The sequence below is a fragment of the Sphaeramia orbicularis genome, chromosome 5, assembly GCF_902148855.1.
Source record: "Sphaeramia orbicularis chromosome 5, fSphaOr1.1, whole genome shotgun sequence".
Classification (NCBI taxonomy): domain Eukaryota; kingdom Metazoa; phylum Chordata; class Actinopteri; order Kurtiformes; family Apogonidae; genus Sphaeramia; species Sphaeramia orbicularis.
Genome location: NC_043961.1, coordinates 17,135,502 through 17,159,137, shown reverse-complemented (window position 1 = coordinate 17,159,137; position 23,636 = coordinate 17,135,502). Strand labels below are relative to the sequence as shown.

Here is a 23,636-nt window from a genome sequence, read left to right as displayed (position 1 = left end):
ATTGCAGCTTTAACCTGTGTTAACTGTTAAAGTCATAAACACAGTGAACATTGTCCCATAACTCACAAATAAACATGTATATTATATTTAGCCTTGGAAGCGTAATTAAATATTGCAAGTTAACTTGATTTCTACGTTTAAGTAATCTCTGACTTGGAGGTATCAGAAGAAATCCTTTTTTCTCAAAGTTATATACAACTATTTGAAAGGTGAATATAATCTTTTAGCTGTTATACTTGACCAAAATCACTCATGATTTCTCTAAATAGCCTTCCGGCACTGCTCTAGTAAATCGGTCTGTATTTACCAGAAACAACAATAACACGAAAATTGAGATGCTTGTTGTCGACTGTTTTGGTGGCACAATAAACAGTCAGTCTCTCATGTCAAAATATATATAATGATATTACAGAATATCATATTTTTGATGGAGCTCATTGAATCTGCAGTGACTTGACCTTTAACTTTCTTTTGAGCTTCAGGGGAGTCATTGGAAAGCACTGCAGAACTGAATAGAATGGAGGGGAAAATACAAATTAAAGACATTTATCCATTTTACAGTCAGTAGTAAAGCAATTTTGATAAGGTTAGGAGGGTAAATCAACAGCAGATTTGTTACCACAGACCAATAAATCATCAGTGAGACACATTGTGAACCAGTCATGTGGATATTTGATCAGTGTAAAGACAAATGGAGACATGACAGCGGAAAACAGTTTTGCACCTTCAAAATAAAAGTAAAGAGAGTCAGGATAGTGTTAATGTGGCCCTATTTTAATGTATTCTTAGATGAATACTGAAGTTACAACTACGACTACGATTAATAATTAAATCTGTAAGGACAGCACAGGAGAAAACCTATAATGTTTACACGTTTTAGAAGAAGCTTGTGCCGTGTTTATTTTATTTTTAAGATAAACCGGAAGTGTGCCTATTTTAAAGCCGTTAGCTTCACTGTAGCTAGGTGCGGCGAAACAAGCCTCGGTTTTGGGTAGAAAAGGGTTAACGAGTTACCCAAGCCTTTGGAAAGACGCTGTCCGGGGCATATAAATCCCCCCCTTACACAAACACACCGGCCTCTGCTCGGACCGCGGATAGTAATGCAGCCTGCTCGACTTTTCCTTCTCCCACGCCACACACCGACGTCTGGATAACGGTCAGCCGCGGCGAGACCCCCCGGTGTCCGCGGCTCGTTAACGGACAGCTCCTTCTTTCCTCCCCCTGTCACCGCCAAGACTTTCAGCCCGGACATGCAAGGATGTACAGGGGTATAAGAAGCACCGGCAGCGGTCAGCGGGCAGGGTCGATGCGGTTATCCGTCATAAAGTAAGACACCAGCGGCAGGACGGCGGCGCGCGCGGACCCTGGTGGGGTTTTCGACTCGGCTTCTCGTCGTTTCCAGAGACTCAGAATGAGGAAACCCAAAGTCATCCGGATGGTTTTTGCCCTGAGTCTGGGCTGTTTCATTATGGTCATCTTCTACTTTAACAGCAGCTTGAAACCAGGTGAGGACAAACTCTGCTTTATCGGCTAAAAAACACCTACTGTTACGCCAGACCCGCAACGATTAATCGATTAGTTGGTGGTTTCATTCATTGACCTCTATTTCTAATCTTAGCATTTAGTGATTTTTAAGGGTCTTTATCAGGGCTGTCAAACTCATTTTAGTTCAGGGGCCACATACAGCAAAATTTGTTCTCAAACTGGCCAGGAAAGTAAAATAATAGCATATTAAGTTAGAATTAATGACAACTCCAATTCTTTTCTCTTAGTTTTAATGCAAAATAAGTAAAATTACATTATGAAGATGTTTAACTATCCTTTGAAAAAAAATGTGAATAACTTGAACAAATATGGGCAGCCTGACATTTCTTCAGAAAAATAAGTGGAATTGTAACAATATTATTCCTCAACTTATTGTTTACACAACTTACAGATCACAGTGAATCTACAAATACACAAAACATTTAGTAACAGGCAGAATATTGTTTTTGGAGTTTGGAATTTGGAGTTTTTAGTCATTATTTATAGATTAAGGTATTATTTTACTGGTTTGACCCACTTTGGATCACATTGGTGTGTATGTGCCTCCTTAACTAAAATGTTTTTAACATCCTTAACCATTAACGTCTTCAGTGTAATTTTTACATTTCACAGTTTCATCCCACGGGCCGTATTGGACCCTTTGGTGGGCCAGTTTTGGCCCACGGGCCGTATATTTGACACCTTGGTCTACATTCTCTTGTTGCAGTTTCTTTCTGGTTTATTTAGTTTGTTGATCAAACAAGATATTGGAGGGTCATCTTTGAAACATTCATAATTTTATCATATTTTATAATGCAATGAATCACTTTGTCAAGACCATAATCAACGTTGAAAGTAACCATAGTTGCAGCAGCTTTTAATAAGACATTTAAATGGTTTCATCTGTAAGCCACTGCACCCATTATTAAAATCCAGCTATAAAATATAAATCGTTACTTAAATTATTAAGGTATTTTTTTGTGTTGGATTTCATGACCAAATATCACAGTATGTTCAGTGATTATGACAGTTTCACAGTAAATCACTATATATTATAGTAGATATTTCTTCTTTATTACTACTGGGCTTTTGGACTATAAAACTTTTAATCTCAGCATGTATTTATTGATAGCTTTGGATTTAATTGGCCCCACAAAATGATAAAATATCTAGTATATCCTGAATTAAACACTGAATACAGCCTTGTAAAAGTAAATCTCAAACATCAATGCATATGTTAACAACTTCAGCATTGCTTTCTTCTTCTAAAAAAAAAAGTGAATCATTTACACAGATATATGGGTGAAACCTCAGTACATTTTGCACTCTGTAGCCCTGTATGTCACATTTTACAGGTTATTGAGGTGTTTCAGCTGTTTGCATTGAGTTGCCAGTTGGCAGGAAATTATAAAATTAATATCTTAATGGAAATTAAACTGGTTCATCTAGTATATCACCCACACCCTGCAGATATATTGATGCACGATGTTGGCGAATGTAAATTACTCAGGGTGTCAGTTTTGAAGATCAGCGCAGATAGGAAGGATAGAAGTTGGCAGTGACAGCAGCCATTAATATTCAACAACTAAAGTGAAAAAAGTTGACATTAAGGGAAAAGAATAACCCAAATAAAAATCACTCTAACCAAAAAGCTACTTTGATGTTCAGTTGTTGAGATTTATTTATGCCATGAATTACATTGATTTCACTGATCATTTGTTGTCTGGTTTCTTCCACTGCATAATTAGCTCTCACTTACCCTAAATTATTATTATTATTGTTATTATATGGGTCCTCAATATGGGTCTATGTTTGCTCACTCTGTAGTTTGTGTTGTCTTAACCCTTTATAGATCACTCATAGAAATACTCCTGAATTCAAAATTTCAACCTTATTGTGTTACTGGAGGACATAACAAAACTATAGTACTTTTGTGAAAAATTTCTAAATTATTTTATTGTTATGTAGAAAATTAAGGTCAATGAAGTTACCATATTTGGTTCCTTACTGTAAGGAAGCCAAAAAAAAAAAAATACAAAAAGTAAATATAGATACAAGAAAAACAGATGTAAGGTGAAAGGAACATGCGTTTTAGAACATTAGAACACCACTTTTAGAACATTAGATCAACATAAGTGCTGATCCAGACACCTGTCCACATCCACATTATCCCTTTGAACATCATTCCTTACATTAGTACCATTACTTCATGGTACCTAACAAAGCAGGTACACTCACTGTTCATGCAGAGGCAGACCTTACAGACCCTGCAGACCACATTAGACCTATGATTGGTGACTCGCAGTCCTCACTGTAACTGTTGTTGTCATTGTCTTGTAATGTATTCAGAAATGACCAAAAATAGTCACTTGCCCATTAAAAGGTTAAAGTGTTTCCTCAGCAGCTACTCTCTCTGTTTGCAGCTCATGCCTTGTGTCTTAAATAACCAATCCTACCCCTGTCGTGTCCTGTCATCACTCGTCAGGCTAAGGTGACCGAGTGCATTCGAGTCATTCCAAGTGTAATGAAAGGTTTCTGTGTCTCTGTGCATTATCGATTCCTGTCATACTCAGTCATTCCCGTATATCATCGTCATCCCTCTCCACTCCTACCCTGTTTCTGTCTGTATGTTTCTCCCTGAAGCGCAGACTCGAGATGAGGAACAATTTAATTACCAATGTGTTTAGAGGAGCGTTTCCTCTGCTACGTGGAGAAGGGCTGGGAGAAGTCGCAGCTGGCTGGTAGAGGGGTTGGCCCTCACTGAGATCTGTTTCCACCTCTTCCAGATCCCTCTGCCACATACAATGGCCTCATTCAGCTTCATGGCCAGCAATATGATGGAGCTAAAGAAAGCTTATATTGCCCATAATGTGAGGGGCATTTTGATTTTTATTAGAGGGCAGTCAGTTCTGGATGTGTGACATGGGGCGAGCGCTGTTATTATTAGGAATACTTGAAGAGTCTTTAATATAAGCCTGAAGAAAAACTCCTAATCCCTTAAACTGTTAGATATCAGTTTATTAGATTCATTCCAGGAGATGTTTTGAAGATGACGTTATTTCAAACTATGTGCATCTACTTTCTCTCAGCTTTTTCAGTCTGTATATGACGCAAAAGCAAGAAGAACACAGGTGTCCTTAATGACATAAACCAGTCTGTCATTAAAGTTATTAGTTACACATGTGCATTTTCTGTTTTGTCTGCAGTAACAAATACCTATTATACACCAAAACTACAGAATACAGAAAAATACATTTACAGATCCATTCAAGACCTTGGTGTTGTAGTAACGATTGACAGCAATGCAGGAAGTAAAGTGATTTGGTGGTTGGATTGCTATCAGAGATCAGCCATTAAAGATGGATATACAATATGTGATTTTGGTCCTATACCTTTTATAAAAGAGAATACATACCAATATCTTTGGTTGTAATGCAAGTCAGAGACAGAGGTTCAGAAATATCCACTGTCCTGGTCTTACATCCATAGACAGATTAGGACACAATTCCAACAGTCAGAAATTCAATATAACTATAGCTAGTCTCACAGTGTGTGGCTGCTATGATCTATTTAACAGCCAATAGGAACATAATGAATGTAGTTAAATTTAACATAGGTCAATCAAACAGACATATTTATACTTGATAAAGCTACTAAACTTAAACTTGTTAAAATTTTCATCTCAAGTTACTGTCTTCTACTGTGACATAACCTGGTCCAGATTATTCTGTTTCCCCTTAATTTACATGCACTTATGTACCTTTGCTATAATTTTAACATTCACTATCTTCGCTACAACTATAACAGCACAGAAAGACTTTGTGAACTGATGACCTTTAATTCTATCTTCATTTACTGTTTAAATTATCCAGATTTCTTACTCAGTTGTACGACAGTGTATTAGGGCCACATAAGAAAATAAAAACACTTGTCATTCTCAAAATATTATGACTTTATTCCCGTAGTGACAAGCGTTTTTGTTTTCTTATGTGGCCCTAATATGCTGTCGTACAGTTGTGTTTTTATACCTCTAATATATTATGTATAGTGTATTTGCTCTTTTATTCTTGTATTCTGTTTGTACCGTGTCACGTGCTGTTGCTGCACTGCAATTTCCCAGATTAGGATCAATAAAGTATATCTATCCATTTTCAAACTGTCATATTATCTCTAAATGCTGATTTCTGGAGCTCAGTTGAAGAAAACGAATGATTTGAGATGACAAACACTAGAACATTTCACAAATCTAGAGGAAGAAAACTCAAAGTGTATAATAAACTCCTATGTAAAACATAACAAAAGTATAAAAGACATTGGGCCAGTGATAATTTCCAGACTGAAGTTATATAGTGATAATTGTCATCACTGTTTTATCTCTTTGTACACATAAGGCTTTGAAGACATACACTTTGACTGGAGGGAGGGTTGAAAGCCTTACAGCTGCCCATTAACCTCTGGTATAAGATCATGTGTGAGTTATTTTTCAGTGTAGTCACGTTTTGAGTTCCTACTCAAACTCATGGCTTCCAACTGTTACAACGCTTGGATTCGTTTCATATAGAAACTTTAAGGTAAAAAAACTCAACGGCACATATGACTTCATCATCACTTCGTGTATATTTATGATATTTTACTTTCCAGATGAACGTTTTTTAAGCGGGAGCATCGGGGTTAATGTGGAAACCATATCTGCACGAGTGTCCTTGGGAGTTAAACTATTCATCTGCCAAATTTGTACGATTTTACACACACACACCAGTTACCACCAGTGTTCAAACATCTGTAAGATCCACCATTAAATCCATACCTAAAACCATTTATCCATTAATTAAATGGACGTTTCACCAGTGACATTTGCCTATCTTAGTCAGATGTGTTTTTCTGCTCACCTTTGTCTTTCTTTACACGTATCTCAGTATTTGCAAAATTAAAAGCACATGCATTATTCTGTGCACACCTAGTGCATCAAAAAATGTGTGATCTATACAGACTGCATCATAAATGCCTACCTGAAAGGAAGTACTGGTTTAAAACTGTTAAACAGTGGTAAAACATTTAAAGGCTGCTTTTTTCCTCTAAAATGTTCTCTCTGTGTAAAGTACGTTGAATGTACAAGCAGTCCATTTCATGTTTCACACATTATGCTGCTGTCAGCTTTAAACTTCACACTAAATTGGTTTAACATATGCAGTGGTTTGTACAACACCTTCACTTTCTCTGTTCTTGTTCCATCTGGGTTAAAGTTCATATTATTTCTTAAAAGACTCTATAAAGATGTAAAACTGCAGCTGCATAACAATCAACTGCATTGAAAACACAGAGCTACACTGTGTAAAATTCCTATTTTTGAATTATACCCTGTTGAACACAACCCTTATCTATATTTAGGATAATTGCATAGATTTATAGTGGGTTTACAGTTGCACTTACTGCACTGTCATAGAAGGATGGAAGTGGTAATTTCACAGAATATGACATTCCTCCAACAGTGCAAGAATCAGTCATGACCTTTAAATCAACCCTCATCTGAGTTGCTTCTTTATATATTTCGTTGGCTTCATAGCATAATTACGTAACTCATACACAAGTGGACAAAAGTATGTAGACACTTTGAATTCAGGTATTTCTTTTCTAACAGGGGTCTAAGATACAAAACAATAACGACAAATGTCACAATATAGTTTTATATTGGGATTAATATCATATTGATTATTAATATTGATGTTTTTTTAAATCTGAAATCATCATGAACAGGACATCTTACAGCTGTATACATGATGTGTCCTGATATTTTTGTCCATATAGTTTATAAACATCAATATTCCCTTAAAGTTTAATGTTGAGAGAAATGAAGTAAAAAACATCTGTGAGGCATTTTGGAGGAAGAGATATCAATTTAAACCAAACTAACCGATGCAAGGACATTTATCCCAATATAAAACTATATTATGAAATTTGATGTATGTACATTTGACATATGATTATTGTTTTGTATCCCAGACCCCTGTTAGAAAAGAAACATGTGAATTCAACATGTCCCAATACTTTTGTCCATTTGTGTATGAGTTAAGTAATTATGCAATGAGGATGATGATATGTGTATGTGATAAATGAAACTCCAGTCTGGATTTATGCTTCAAAATATCAGTGGTTGATATTGAGTGATCCACCTTATTATGATGAACACTGATGTCAGATTAATATTTTTAGTTTTTCTGATCCTTGTCAGGGGCAGAGATGGCTATTTCTGACTTTTGTGGTATGTTTATTGCAAAGGCAATTGTGGCTTCTCTATAAAAGCTGAACACAGACAAAGACCAAAGAGGAAAAAGCTGTGACTCACTGTGGAATGTTACGTTTCATGTTTTACTGAAAGGGTCTCATCCTATAAGTTCATGGAAATAAAACTGAGGAATGCCTTTTAAATTGCCAGCAAGTCAGAGATATTAGTTGATGTTTATCGGGTTCCCCATAGATGTTTTATTACAAGCAGAACCTGAGTCGACCATTTGCACCTTGGGGGCTGCTGTCTAAACTCCCTGTACTCCAGAGGTACCCCCACCTCATACCTTTCCTGCCTGAGCTTGACTTTGGGCTGTGAAAGCCATTAAAATTAACTGTTGAGCAGTCTTGAATCATAGGAACACCTGCAGTGCGCTAAACAAATTTGCTCCAGGGCTCCTTTGGACATGATCTGGACATGGCAGCGGAAGTCTTCAGGGCAGCAAGATTAAAGCGGTTATCACTACCTGTCCCTAGAAATGTCCTCGTGAGGCATTACCCAGTCAGACGTCCACAAAGGAGCAGTGTTTGATCAAATGTTGATGTGATATCCTGCAGTTTCCAGTGAAATCAGTTGTTCCTCTGAAATTCAGTCGAATCTTTGAGTGCCTGTCAAGGTGGCCCTGCTGTTCCAACCAGCTGCACTTTCATGATTTAAGAGTGCTGTGAGAGCTGATTATTCAGCTGGAGTGTATTGTATTTTCATTTGGACCATATGCTTACAGAGCACAAATTCTCAAGTGATTTGATTTGCAGATTCATTGCAGATTGTTTTATTATTCATTTGTTTACTGTTTATATTGCTCAATTCGACCTCCACTCCACAGAATGCTATTGATTTTCTGAAGTCTCTGAGCTACCACGCCGTGACACAATAAATTATAGCACAGCTTCTGGAGATGGTGATGGCAAGCTTGGTCTTTCAGTTGTTGCACCACAGTGGTTGTGACCAGAGGGCAACAACTGTGGCTTGAAATTGAAGCCAAGTGAAGAGGGACCTTCACATAGAATATGATTTGTTGCATTCACTGTTTAGGGGGAAGTAGGTGGTTTTGAAAATGTCTTGCAGGATCACTTGATTATGTCTGCTTGGAATGTTTTGCATGAAAACGATGCCCCATTGCCTCAATTATACATCCTAAATAGGTCTGTAGAGCAATGGAGTGGATCGAATGACAATTATTATCTGCGTTTACTCTTGTTGTCTACCTTGACTATTGAAACATCTGTTTCTAAACTTGGTGCAACTTCATTGTATAGACAGTAGGCTGTGACCAAACTCACTCACTACACTGTAAACCAAGTAATGAGTGAGTCTGGTCACAGAAATATCAGCATTTGCTCTTTTTGCTCTCTGTGCCTCTGTGATTGGATGTCGTGCTATTGGATATTTGTCGCAGCGTGCAGCAGTCAATATCCAGCCAGGCTGAATTTTCCCCATTGCCCGAACATGCTCTATGTGTGCACCACTGCGCTTGGCTTGGTGCAGTGACAAACCGTTGTTGTCCAGGGTATACCTTTGGAAACAAAGAGCACAGCAGTGTTGTGTCACATTGTGTGAACCCCATAATATCCCTAATGGACACTGTGGATGCTGGCCCCAAAAAAACCTGGCTCCAATGAACCAAGTCATTTTTTTCCCCAAGGAATCATTCTTCTTATTCTCATTCACTTTATTTAGACATCTTATTAGTATATCAGTGGTCTTATTTATTTATTTGTATAAATTCTCCCTTTTACTAAGATTTCAGGGCTAATGCAACGGCTTAGTGTCTGTGTCAGACTGAATCACCTGATGAGTCTGAGTCTGTGTTGAATAAAACTTGACCATAGTTGTGGTTAATAAGGTGCATCATTGCATTACTCCTTATGCTTTCCCAGCTCTACCCTCATGCCCAAATATGGTTCTGGCTCCAAAAAGCCAAGTTGGCAATGTCTATGAGACAGAGTATAGAAGCAAAGAGGTGGAACTCTTGTGCTTTTTTTTTAACATCATTAGAAGCTTTTTGCTGCCATGGACCAAACTATTAACTGTCAGACTGATTGACAATGAGCTCTTTGACAGTTGCAGAGAGTATAGGACTGAGTCAAAAATGTGGTACTAGTAGCTCCGTTGCTGCAGTGTTGAAATACAACAATATAATGGCTCTCAGTTCTTGTCAATATAAGTTATTTAACAAAAATTCTCATTTCAGGGGTTACGCCTACCCTTTATTGTCTATTTAGTGTCTCCTCAACCCTGCTGTTTAGTTATATTCTGTTTATAGTTCCATTCTATTTTTTCTTCTTCCTATTTTTTTTTTTTTTTTTTTTTTTAGTATTTTTTTCCAACTATGTTCATTTTGCACTGTGGGGCCTTAGAGTTCTATAATTTCAGTTTTCCGTATGGGATGTACATTATGGTAAAACAGACAATAAGGCTGACTTTGACTTTTGGCTTTTTTGACTTTTTTTATACAATTTGTGGCCAGAACTTAAATATCCTAACAACTGTTGAATTGATTGACATGAAATTTACTCCAAATTACCATAAACTCTATAGATGAATCTCAGTGACTTAGCTGATACCTTGAGCTGTTTATATTTGTCCTTTTTGATACGATTATTGTACAGGCTGCAACTGGATACAAACCCAATCGGCTTTCAAGTGGCCAAATAATACATCACATGCCACAAAAAAAGTCATGTGAGCTTCTAGAGTGTTTCGGAGGACACCCGTATCTCACATCTGCGTTCTTGACTCAATAAACAGACACTACACCACCCACACGCCTCCTGCATTTGCACTAACACCCTTTACGCACACATTTGTGGCCTAAAAGGGATCAGGCTTCCCTCGTACAGTGTGTCTCTCAGTAAAGCTGCTCTTTGGCAGGAGAGGCCAAGGAGGGAGGGGTGTGAGGGGGCCCCAGTTTTCCCAGTGGGACCTAAACACAGAGCTCCGTTTTATGGCTGGACAGGAGGAACACACATCGGCCTTTCTATACTTTGCATTTCCTAAACTCTCAATGCTGTAGGAACCCGGAGGAATGCGGAGGAGAAGGTTGTGCAGCGTTGGGTCTAGACAGGGTTATGCTAACAGGACTACTCCTTCCTTTAAATGGTCCTTAGGTGGGGCTGGTGAATCTCTTTACAACAAGTCATTTATCAGCGGAGGAATTCAACCTAACAGCTGGCACAGTGTTTGGGTAGAGGGGCTGAAAGTTGGACTTCACTGCGTCAGAAGATGGAAGTGCTTTGGTGGCATTTTTCACTCGCAGATCCAGTTCTTAATCAAAGTGACAAGAATACAGGGCTATGTTTTTTCTTGCACAGGACCTACTCGTATATTGTTAGCCTCATGGCATAGTTACCTAACTCATACACAAATGGACAAAAGTATGTGGACACGTTGAATTCAGGTGTTTCTTTTCTAACAGGGGTCTGGGATACAAACAATAACGACAAATGTCAGAATATAGGTTTATATTGGGATAAATATCATTGCATAGGTTTGGTTTAAACTATTATTTTTGCTTCTAAAATGCTTCAGAGATGGTTGTTTTTTTATCCATGAGTATGATTTTAAATGTTCTACCTCTAAATTTCTAAAATATTTTTCGTGCTCTCTCTGACTAAATAATCATTTTCTACCACAACTAACCATCTAGTTTCTTCACATCTCACTGAGGAAGAAAAATCTCCCATTAAACTTTAAGGAAATATTGATGTTTATAAACTATATGGACATAAATATTGGGACACATTATGTCTACAGCTGTAAGATGTCCTGTTCGTGCTGATTTGAAAAATAAACATCAGTTTTAGGCTAATAATCAATATGATATTCATCAGAATATAAAACTATATTATGACATTTGTCATTATTGTTTTGTGTCCCAAATCCCTGTTAGAAAAGAAATACCTAAATTCAACATGTCCACATACTTTTGTTCACTTGTGTATGAGTTAATTATGCTATGAGGCTAACGGAATACATTTATTTTTTTCCATCTGTCTTGTTTTATCCCTGCAGAACGATGGCACATAATGCACTCTTTCAACACAGTCGATGCACCATCTCAGCTTGTAGCTGAACAAGTCACAGTCTGCCAGATATTTGTCAGTTCCCAAATTATTTCAGACATTACCTCTGCTCACTGGTGTTTCATAGGAGGGGGAAAAAGGGAGATGGGATTTGGGAGTGGCCATGTTGGAAATGTGTTCCTGAGTCACTGGCAGTTTCCATAAGGAAGTGGTAATGTGTTTAGAAAACAGGTCAAATAAATCAGTGAATACTCCCCTCCACCTTGGTAACTCGGAGACAGAGGACAAAAGCCTCCTTTGGCAGCAGCATCCGTCAGCATCTCTTTCCAGCAGGTAGACATAATTTAGCATCCTGGCAAAAGTCAATCTGCTGAATGTGAGGCTTATGTATGTGAATTACCTTCATTTACTTGAACATACGGTGAAGCAGATGTTCAGGCTGCCATAATGTTTTGTTCATTAATAAATATAACTTTGACAGTCCTGCTCTATTTCCACTGTCCACCAAAATGAGTAATTGGCTATTAACGCTATTAGAATCTCCTTTTCTCTGACATGAGACTTCAGCCTCAATGGACAGTAACATTGAGCTACTGATCTTCTCATCCGATAGGAAACCAGCTGTTTATTGTGTGTGTTTAGCTCATTAACTGCCCACTGTGTGTAATTGACGTGACTGTACAGGCTTTTCCCGGGGCTGTTGTCCATCAGTCTGTCTGTCCATCCCAGTCTCTGGAGAATGATATTACTGGGATGGCTGGAGGGAGTGCCTTCATACTTGGCACAGACGTTCACTTGGACTCGGGATGAGGTGATTAGATTCTGCTGGTCAAAGCCAGCGTGAGCTAACAAAACATGACAATAACAACCTAACATAGCAGTTTTATGTAGGGCATGTGTGGTTTTCTGTTGATTTTATGCCACCGGTATAGTACCGTCCTAATAATAGTTTATTTAGAGCCATTGCGCACTGAAATACCCAGAAAAAGGTTACATTGGGTTCGCCTTTGTGAGGGCAGATTAGACAAATAATTTTACAAAGCCTGTTACTGAAAAATAGAATTAATAGAAGTGAAGTGAAGGCCTCAGTATGTAGATGAAGTAATAAAGAAAGGCAATTTGTCTCATTGTAAAGCTGGAAATAACAGTAATAAGGCAATTATGCTGTATTGTGCTTATGATGAAAAATTCACACAAATATAAAATGAGGAAGTGATGATCATAATGTTCTGCATTACTTTTTTGGCTGTTATTGAATTCTTGTCTGTGGACCTTATTAGAGATTTTGCTGATTAATTTCTGCCTGTGGGACATTTTCCACCACACTTAAAGGTATCTGCACTGATACATCATTAAACTTCTCGATACTGACTTTGAAGGAAAGTATGGTTAGTTTGATGTTCAGTTTCACAGTTAGTAGCCTATTTAATTATTTTCAGTTTGACATTCAGTGACTCAGATTTACCCATCTAGGTGTTTATTATCACTTTCCCTTTGATGTTCATTTCAACCGTTCAACACATTCGTTTTTTATGTGAAAGTATTATCATGATAAAAATGTTCCTGGCAGTTCTTGTCAGAGCATGACAAATAAAATAAAAACAAAAAATGTTGTCCATAGTTGTGATAGTGTTCATCATATAGTTATACATGGATGGTAGTGGTTTCTGTTATTGGTACTAACAGCTGCTGTAGTAATATATCCACTGTTAGTACTTGTATTTGGAGTAGTAGTATTAATAGCTGTGGGTGCTGCTATAATGTGGTGCGAAATAAATAAAATTTGATTGAAATACCTCAGAAATCTAGAGGCTTGACATTTAAAAGAATTCTAATGGTAAAACAACTTCAACATGGAGTAAAATTGGAACCATTTTGTAACTATATTTGATAGTGTTAATAAAATTAACCTTAAAAACAAAATGTGAAGCCCCCAGTAGCAATGAAACACCTGATTACAATATGTCCTAATACTTTTGTCCATATATTGTATTAGAGACTAACTGATTAATCACCACTGATAAGTTCTACATGCTGTATCAGCACTGACAAATAAGTGGGTTTTGAAGGAAAATAATCAGAACTAAAAAGACAAAAAAAAAAATCCCACCTAGATTTTACTGGGCAGTTTGACGTCCAGTTCTGTGTTAATGTTTAGTTTTTCAGATTTATTCACTCTGACCCAGACATTGAGTTCTACAGATATCCAGTCTCCTGCTCTATTCTTGCTCAACACTATCCATAATTTATCAGCCCTTAACAGTCTCAACTTGTAGAACATATTTCACATTTGCCCAGATGCTGAATTAGTGATACATAATCCCCGGTGCCCTCCTTCAGCCTGAGCTGACTGTATTGATCATCTTTGCTGCCAAGTTGAAGAATTAGGAGCTTTTTACAGCAATTTGAGCTTTGTCAACTCATCACTTAAACTGACTGCACGTTAGAGGTGAGCGGAGTGACTCCTGCAGCAGAAAACTTATTTTACATCTTGTCTTTCTGCTCATTTTCTGCTGATTTGACATTACATTGCAGGCTCAAATTTGGCTATAAGAAGCAATTGGTGTGTATGACGTGTCAGATCTCTTGTGTGTAAATACCAATGAATCTCAGATGAGTCTTCCATCTTTGCAGTACATCCCAGTATCTTTGACTCAGTCCATCATGAGTGTCAGTAGGTTTAAGATGTAGTCACTTGAAGTCTGAAGTCTGTTAGCTTAACATGTAGCTGCTACATTCTCCAGACATAATAGTGTGCAGTAACCCTCTTTGTTGCTGTATCTGACTAGAAACTCTACATATTTGCATCATTTGGACTGAAATTATTACAGAATTGACAATATCTACATGAAATAAACACTAGTCCACATTTTCCTTCATGTAAAGCTACAGTGTTTGCATTAATTATCTAGACTGCGGTGACCTAATTCATCCTGGTGGTGTTTTATAATGAAGCATCTGTGGAAATCAGACTCTCTACGCATCAGAGTTCAGAAGCCTCATACCTGATAGACTCATGGTAATTGTTCATCATTATTTCTTCAGCAGCAGCAGCAGCAACAGCAGCACTAAACTAAACCTAAACACTTCAGTGCAGACAGGCACTGAAATATTGCTATAAACTGACTAAAATCAACTTGTGTTGGCAACATTAACGCTACGAACCCATAGTTTAACCCTTTTAAGACTACCATTATAACAGGTCTAAATTTCTTTGGGGTTTTTACAGTAAAAATTTCAGAAAATATCTTTATGGCCAATTCTTTTGCAGCTTTTTTTAGGAAGAACTTAACTTTCGATATTTGTCCATTAATTATCATTATTGTGTAATGAATGCTTAAAACAGTGTTTTATAGTAAAAAAAGATCATATTTATTAGGAAAAACAACTGTAAATGTTCATAATAAAACTGAGATTATAGAAATAAACTTTCAACTATTTTCCATGTGCTCAAACATTTTAGTTTTTCTAGATCATCCTGTGTCCATATTCTTCTTACTTTTAGTTATTTCTTATCATTTTTATCCTGTGATAGGCTCTGTTCACTTTCTGTCTAGTTGTAGACAGATCCCCTCATTTAACTTACAAAAACATCAATCTACGTAGCAATCTAGCCATCAAGAAACTATACAAACCAGGAAAAATTACAGATAAAAACTGTGAAACTTGACAAAAACATGTCAAAACACACTAGTAGAACCCTCCAAAAAAGCACTATCACTATTATATACAATTATTTACAAGAATTCACCACTAAAACGCTGCTAAAAGGTAGTACAAATCTTCCATCTCTCTCTCGCCAACTGCACTCTGCTGCTCTATGCTCCACCCAGGTCTACCCCCCCAGGGAATGCAGGCCTCTACCGTAAATTGTTATATAGTGTTGGAAAGCTCAGAATCTCAGCTTTCTGATACCATTTGAATTTTGTGAATCGCGCAAATGGTTCAGGAGTTAAGGTAATTTGAATGCTGTAAAGTGCAAAATGTAGCACCAGAGTGACGGTTGTCATTAAAGGGTTAAATACAACCCTGAAAAATATCATAATTACTCTGATAAATGGGCCACTTGAAACAAATGTTGGTTGACCTGATCTATTTTGACTTGTTTGTTCTTCTGCTCCAGAGATCTTCATTAAAGATTCATTAAAGTTCTCCCGTGTTGTAACAGCGGTGTGATATTGCTGAGTTAAATTATTGACTGCTTCTGAAAAGAACTGCATGGTGATTTATGAGTCCGACTGCTGACTTGGTCTGTGTGATTGGTTGGAGATGTACTGCCCCATGTTCAGAACTAGAAAAATTAGGATTTCAGGAATATGACTCATGTTTAATTGGTGGCTGGAATAAGCCTAGAGGACAGTCTAGTAATTTCCTGAGAAAGAACTGCCTTGTTTTCATTGGTTTATCTCTTTTCTTATTTCATTATTTTGGACTGTAATGCTAGACTGAAATGAAAATAAGAAATCCATGCGACCTCCAGTTAAAAAGGCACCTTAGGCTGTTTTTGTGTCAACCTCTTTGAACTCCTACTGCAGAACTAGAGCTAATACATGTCTGAGTGATTTGGACCAGCTGTTGTCAGTTTTTTGTGCGTCTTGGTCACATTAACATGTTGTCAGTCTGTTTGTAATTAGCCATCAGCAAAGACACCAAGAAGGCAAACGACATCACACCTCAGCTAATAATTTAGACCAGGGGTGTCAAAGGCATTATGGTTCAGGTTCCACATTCAGCCCAATTTGATCACAAGTGAAATAATAGCATGATAACCTATAAAACAATAACAAGTCCACACCTTTCTCTATGTTTAGTGCAAAAAAGTCAAATTAAATTCTGAATATGTTTACATGCATAAACTGCCCTTTCACAAAATGTGAGAAACCTGAAATTTCTTCAAGACATTTAGTAACAGACAGAATACTGGTAAAATTGCATTTCAGGTTATTCCCATTTTTTGTGAAAGGATAGTTTGCACATGCAGTTATTTTCATTTATTTTTAAATTTTTCACTCTAAAATAAAGAGAAAAATTGGTAGTTGTCGTAATTTATTGGTTATTATGATAGTATTTTACTGGTCTAACCCACTTTAGATCACACTGCTCTGAATGTGGAGCCTGAACAAATTTTTTTTTTTTTTTTTTTTTTTTTTTTTTAATCCTTAATTGTTTATATCTTCAGTGTTATTTCTAGATTTCACAAATTCATCCAGCGGGCTGGATTGGAACCTTTAGCAGGCTGGTTTTGACCCACAGGCCGTATGTTTGACACCCCAGATTTAGAGTGAGCACCCTTTTCATATGTAAAATTGTGTTGGCAGGAATGTATGAGCAGTTAGACTGAGTCCCTGTTTGCATGGGACGAGTATTACCTGGGGATATTCAGTGATTTAGAAAGTATTGCATGTGTTTTTGCAGTGGATTCACTCTGGATAATGTCAGTATGAATTTACTGATATTCTACCTCCAGATGCAAAGTCAAGGCTCATTAATAAAGAATACCACTTACAGATAACTGTTGAAAGACAGATAAATGTTCTGTATGCCATTTCTATCATACATGCTATTCATCTGCTCACTCTGAAGGATTTCAGTGTGTTGTTTCACTGAATGGTTGTGTTGCATGAGCCTCCTAAATTCGCACCCAAAAGGCTTTTAAAATTTAATTTCTATTTCCTGGCACAGCCTCCACGGGCAGAACAAATGTGCTGAGGTAACAAAAAACATTGTAAATCAGCCCAAATCACACAGATGTTCATTTGCACAGACCAATTATCAGAGGATGTCTGATTTTGAGGATGGAATTTTACTCTATAATTTACATAAATGACATATTTGCATGATTAGGTCACATGCAGACTCTGCAAGTATCACAAATAACCAGAAGTCCAAAAGTAACACTAGTCCTTCACTAAAGAGTCCATTACAGATGGATTATCAGCCCAGTGGTACTTGCTGGAGTCAAACTTGTCTTCATCTTCATTAGCAGTTTCTTCAAACATCTCCCTCGAAACTACCAATTGGTTTTATTTCAAATTTTACATGTATCTTCCTTGGGACAATATCTATATAGTTTGTTCAGTTTTTAGAGAAGTTTTTATTTATTATTATTATTATTATTATTATTATTTTTTTTTTTTTACGAATTTTTTGAAATATTAAAAATGCGCCTTTCCTTCTAATGGTCCATAGTTTGATGGTTTATAACACATAAATAGTTACATATATCAATCTAGTTCCTACTGATCACTGATAGAAGTCATATATGGACTTTGACTGAATTAGTTGAGTTCTCCAGTGAAAGTACCACCCACTTCTATTGGGAGATTGATCTCCTGCATCCAGACCACAGGACTCCTAAAATAGAGACAGAACTTGACAACCTCACAAGTTCAACCTGGGGATTGATTCAGATAGAACATGATGCTGAGATAAAGGGACATTGGAACCATTTTTGAAAGACACAACAATGAAATTACACACTTCTAGTATACAGCCATGAAACTATACCATTCATATTCAACACTTAACATGTGGATAATGTTACTATGACAAACAGCCAAAGTACAAACAGTAACCATATGTTGTATGAAATGAAACACACTTTTGTTTTTGGATTTATTCTATGCAGAGCTGTTTTATTGACTGAATCAGACCTCTGGGGCCAGTACAGCTTCTTGGATGTGTTGTTTTTGACATCATACACCTGTATCTGGCAGGCGTACAATGTATCATGTGTCAGTGATGTGGACCATGCAGTAGATGAATACATGTGGATACCACATTGACCAAGGCTCCATGTCAGGGTGACGTGTACAAAGACAGAAGGCTGAGTCAAAATACATAAAAAACATAAGACAGAAATATAACTTTCAGTAATTAATGGTTGTTTTAACACATTTTAGCTTCACGTTTTACTGTCACACGAGGACGCTGATTGGATTACCAGTTGTATGCAGTCAAAAACATGTGGATTCTTCCTGCCTGTTAAATATTGTATGTTTCTGGCATTTCTTTCACAGCATGAACACGAGGCATTTCCTATTATCTGATCAGAATAGATCCAGGCTCTCATATGGCAGCAGCACAAACTCATCCTACAAGACAGAATCTGTAATGAAGGGCTTAAAAAAAAAACAGAGTTAATTCTACTGAGACATTCACTGACCCTTTTCACAGCAGACATTTTAGTTTTTTATAGCAGGAAAAGTGCAGGTGGCTGTGATAACATTAAAGATGGCTTTGCTCCATGTTCAGTGAGTGGCCATGCCGATCCTAAAGCCCTGGAAAAGATAAACCTCAGTAGAACTCAGACTTTTTTAATTATATCGGCTATACCTGTTTGCTCTCCGCCTCAACACATTCCCTCTTAATATTGTTCTTCTGTGTTTTCTCAGAACAGACTCCAGGTTTAGGCAGGGTAACTGTGTACTCTGACTGTGATGCTTTGCAATCTGATGCCAGCCTGAAAGCTCATCCGTGTAAATGTAGATCAAGATCGTTCCTAGTTTGGCTTCTCAACATAACCGGACCTTAACTAGAGCCTCTGGCTTCTGTTTCTGTTCCTCCTCAGCCCACGCTGTATGATAGAAGTCATTTTAAATACAGAAAATAGCATGTTGTGGACTGCCAGAAAACGGTTTTATGTAGCATTACAAGAGCACTGGAGCAGATAGAGCTGTGGTAAAACAAAGCAAAAAAAAATCATGTTATCATTCACATGCAACGTTATTTTTTCAGTGTCAAATTTTAACCTTTTAATGTCTATTGTTGCCTATTTTTGAAGACTTCAATATGTTGTGTGGTACTTAACCCTATAAACACTGCCATTGTAATAAGCAGCCTGAGTTTCTCTGTCTTTTTTTTTTGCTGTAAGTGTCAGAAAATGTCTTTTGGCAGTTATTTTGCACCTCTTTTCAGGAACTTACCTTTCAATATCTGGCTATTAATTATCATTATTATATGTAATAAAAGCGTAAAACAATTTGTTATCGCAAAAAAAAAATTGCATTTTTTAAATCATATTTATAACGAAAAACAACTGTAAATGTTCATTACAGAATTTTGAGATTACAAAATAAACTTTCGACTATTTTCCATGTATTCAAACATTTTAGTTTGACTAGATCATTCTATGTCTATGTTCTTCTTATTTTTAGTTCTTTCTAGTCATTTTTATCCTTGTGATAGTCTCTGTTCACTTTCTGTGTGTAGACAGAGCCCCTCATTTCACTGACAAAAACATCTATCATCTGATTCAAATACACACACTGCATCTCTGTATGCTCTGGCAAGCTCTCTGCATATACATATAACTACAAACTGAAAAATACAGTTAAAAACAGTGAAGAAAAAAAAAAGACCGGAAAAAACAACGAAACTCGACAGACAACAAAACACACTAGTAGAATGCTCCAAAACAGCACTATTATATACAATTATTTACAAGAAATCACCACTAAAACACCACTAAAACCCTGATAAAATTAATAAAAATCTCCTCTCTTTTCTTACTACCTGCCAACTCTTCCCTACTCAGCTTTTCTCTGCTCTGCCCACTTCCACCACTTCTCCACAGGCAATGCAGGCTTCTATCATGAAGTGTTACATAGTGTTGGAAAACTCAGAATCTCAGCTTTTCGATGCCATAGGAATTTTGTTAATAGTGCAAACAGTTCAGAAATTACAGTAATTTGAATGCCGCAAAGGGCAAAATGTAGCACCAGAGATACAATCGTTGTATAAGGGTAAAAGTTGATATTTCCTGTATTTTTCACTTGTACACAGTGCAGTACATGTCTTAGAATTGTTTAATTAATATGAAATCTCTCAATGTATTAACATGAGCATAGGCTATTGTTTCTGTATGGTGTTTTGAAGAGCCTATCATGGTACAGAGTCGTCACTGATTTATGACTTATTGCTTTCACTCATTACATCTTGTCAGTTATCTATTTTGTTGAAAGGTCAGATTTCATGACTGATGCATCATGTTTCCACAGCGTCCGAGACGGTTGGGGAACGCAGCAGTGGACAGAAGTCTAGGAGGAGTCCTCTGCAGACGCTCTACGACGGTGACCAGGTTAGTCTCATAACTCCAGTCCTTATCGAGTCCATTGCTGTACTTTTCTGCACAGAGTAGTAAACTTTGTGGACAAATATATGCCATTTATTCAGGCTCACTTATGTGTTTTTGGTCAAATATGCACATATCTCAGGGTGGCCCAGTTTGGAGCCGTGATTGAAAAAATTCAGATGGGCATTTCTCCACAGCTAATGATGGATGGGCAATTGGTCCTCCTTCCTACAGCGCTCTTGGCAGTGAAGCCTCGAATGGCTGGAAAGTGTTGGGGAAAGCCCAAACACCTGGCAGACAGCGGTAACCACAAACTAGCTTGGCCCAGTTTTTAATGATAAACATAATGATTTTCCAACATCCTACAGTCTCAAACAGACCGCCTGGGTATTTATGGCAATTTAGTCCTCCTGTGGGAACGTAACTCAAGTAAAGTTAAATCAAGGCAGGTCTGGAAGTGTCTCTCCAGGAGGCTTAGACATCAGGTTGTACAGGTTTTTGCTTCTGTAAGTAGCTACAGGGCTAGAAATGATCAACTGGAACTGTAATAAAAAAATACCACTGCAATGTGAAGCAACTGTAGATGTCTTCATGTGTAATACCACTGACAGCCACTAGTCGGCTCCAATTCACTCCCATTCAACTCTTAAAAAAAAAAAAAAGTGCTCTTTTCCCATGTGCGTTCTGGTGGTTCTTCGGTAAATTATTGCTCTCTTAATAAGACTATGAGGCTAATTAAAGGCTTTGACATCTGGGTTTGACAACTCTCTCAACTGTTTCTTGAATGAACCTTATTTTTTCTGGCAGACACATATTTAATAACTTAAACACAATAACTGCACATTTTATAAAGTTTATTAGTACTCCATTACAATAATTGGCCTGCTAGCATAATGTAGCTAATGTTAGCATTAATGGTCATGGATATTTGTGAGATAGCCTGTTAATTAGTATGTTTTTATATTATGAGAAATTCACCTTAAAACAAACACAACTGTATTAACATTTAGTGAGTAACTGAAATTATCTGATGCTGTTCAGTATACTTTAGCAGTAGCGTTAGCCTGGCAACTTTCAGCCATCATGTTTTCTCTTATCTGAACATACTCACTTCTGGAGCTAAAAAAAATCCACATATTGATGATCAAAATTCAACCTCAAAGCTTCAGTCTACAATCTGTAGAACTTTGTGGGTTTTTGTTGCAGTAAACCTTTAAGATTTAACGACAGCCCATGGTTCAGCTGTTTAAATTCGTTTTTTTATCTCAGATTTCAGATCTAAAAACATCTGCGAATCATAACCATTATATAAATTACACTGGATCATCTTATTGCAACATGAAAGAGACCAAAGCATCTGTGCTTTGACTCCAGTGTGAACATGTTGGGTTGATGATATATGCTGTTAACTGTTGCAATTCCAAAGGGGATTATGTTGCTCCAGAATGAAGTATGCAGCCTCCTCCATGAGGTTTACATTATCCCTCTGTACTGCAGCCATGGTTCACTTTATCATTGTTTTCCACTTTGCCTGCTGGATACTTAATCATATGACTCACTGCTCTGATTGGTTAAACGGCAGATGCTGGTAACTCTGTGTCTCTCAGAGATTAGCCATCGCTACAGGAGTCATAAAGGTGAACAGTTGTACATCTGTATCCTCAGCCAATACCAGATGAGTTAATTTATTTGACCCTATAAAACCATTCATACCATATTTGCTACATCAGATTCTAAGACCTCTATCTTATCAACAAGATCAATATTTTCCTTAAAAACCTGTTGTATATGACCCGATACGTGTTTTCTGCCTCCTAGTGGATTATCATTCCCACTGCAGCCAGTGGAAGGGCTTTTTTTTTTGCCCTTTTTTTAATGTCGTCTATCGTTAAGTCATCCAACACACATTTTGCAGGAAAGTCTTTAGTAATTTTCAAAAAGTTACAGTCACCCATAAAGACCCACATATCCATCACTGGCCAAAAGCATGTACTGATCTAAACTGTTTAATACCTATTGATCCACTAATCCTATGAATCCATGTAAATAATTGGTGTAAAATGCTTGTTTATCATCTTTTCATGGTCATCAGATATGACCCATTTGGATGTTCAGAGGCTCCATAGTAAACGTGGTAACACGGTCATCTTCTACGACACTGATTCATCAGTAAAACTAATGGAGTTTGATTAGTGACAGTGAATGGAAATGCTTAGTTTATGTTCAGTTAATGATATATTTTACTGAAAAAATCACTTTTTCTGCAGTTTTCTCTGTTTTTCATATAACTCCTCTCAACTTTAATCTGAGCTTTTATGAGCATTTACATAAGTAAATGAAATACAGGAAAATACGTGATTTATAAAATAATTGATTGATAAAATACAAAATACAGAATATTATTATAAATAGTGATAAATTACTTAAGAAAGGTTAAATATAGAGAAAATTTTATTTGGGAACTGATACAAAAGTAGCGCTGGGTCTTTATGGGTTAACAAGTATATTTATGTTGTTCATTTTTTTAAAATAAGTGCTTCATGTACTGAAACAATGCATAGTTACTTGATAATTGATTCTTTGTAGTAGTTAAATTGTATTAAAAATGTGTGTATCAAATTTGATATTGCAGGTATATAAGGTGCTTTATAAAAACGTCCAATGTATCAAATGTGATCCAAAAATATATCATAAAATTATATGGTGACACTTTTTGTTGAAAGATTTATTA

The 23,636-nt window shown here is 36.9% G+C and overlaps 1 protein-coding gene across 1 annotated transcript in view; it reads left to right on the top strand.

Annotated features, from left to right (window-relative positions):
- Window positions 1–986: 986 nt before the first annotated feature.
- Window positions 987–23,636, top strand: part of LOC115419423 (carbohydrate sulfotransferase 11) — a 31,423-nt gene continuing 8,773 nt past the window's right edge. The window contains exons 1-2 of the mRNA XM_030134187.1: window positions 987–1,505; window positions 20,832–20,911. Of these exons, the coding sequence (XP_029990047.1) occupies window positions 1,412–1,505; window positions 20,832–20,911 (174 nt within the window). The 5' untranslated portion in view covers window positions 987–1,411. The remainder of the gene's footprint in view (window positions 1,506–20,831; window positions 20,912–23,636) is intronic.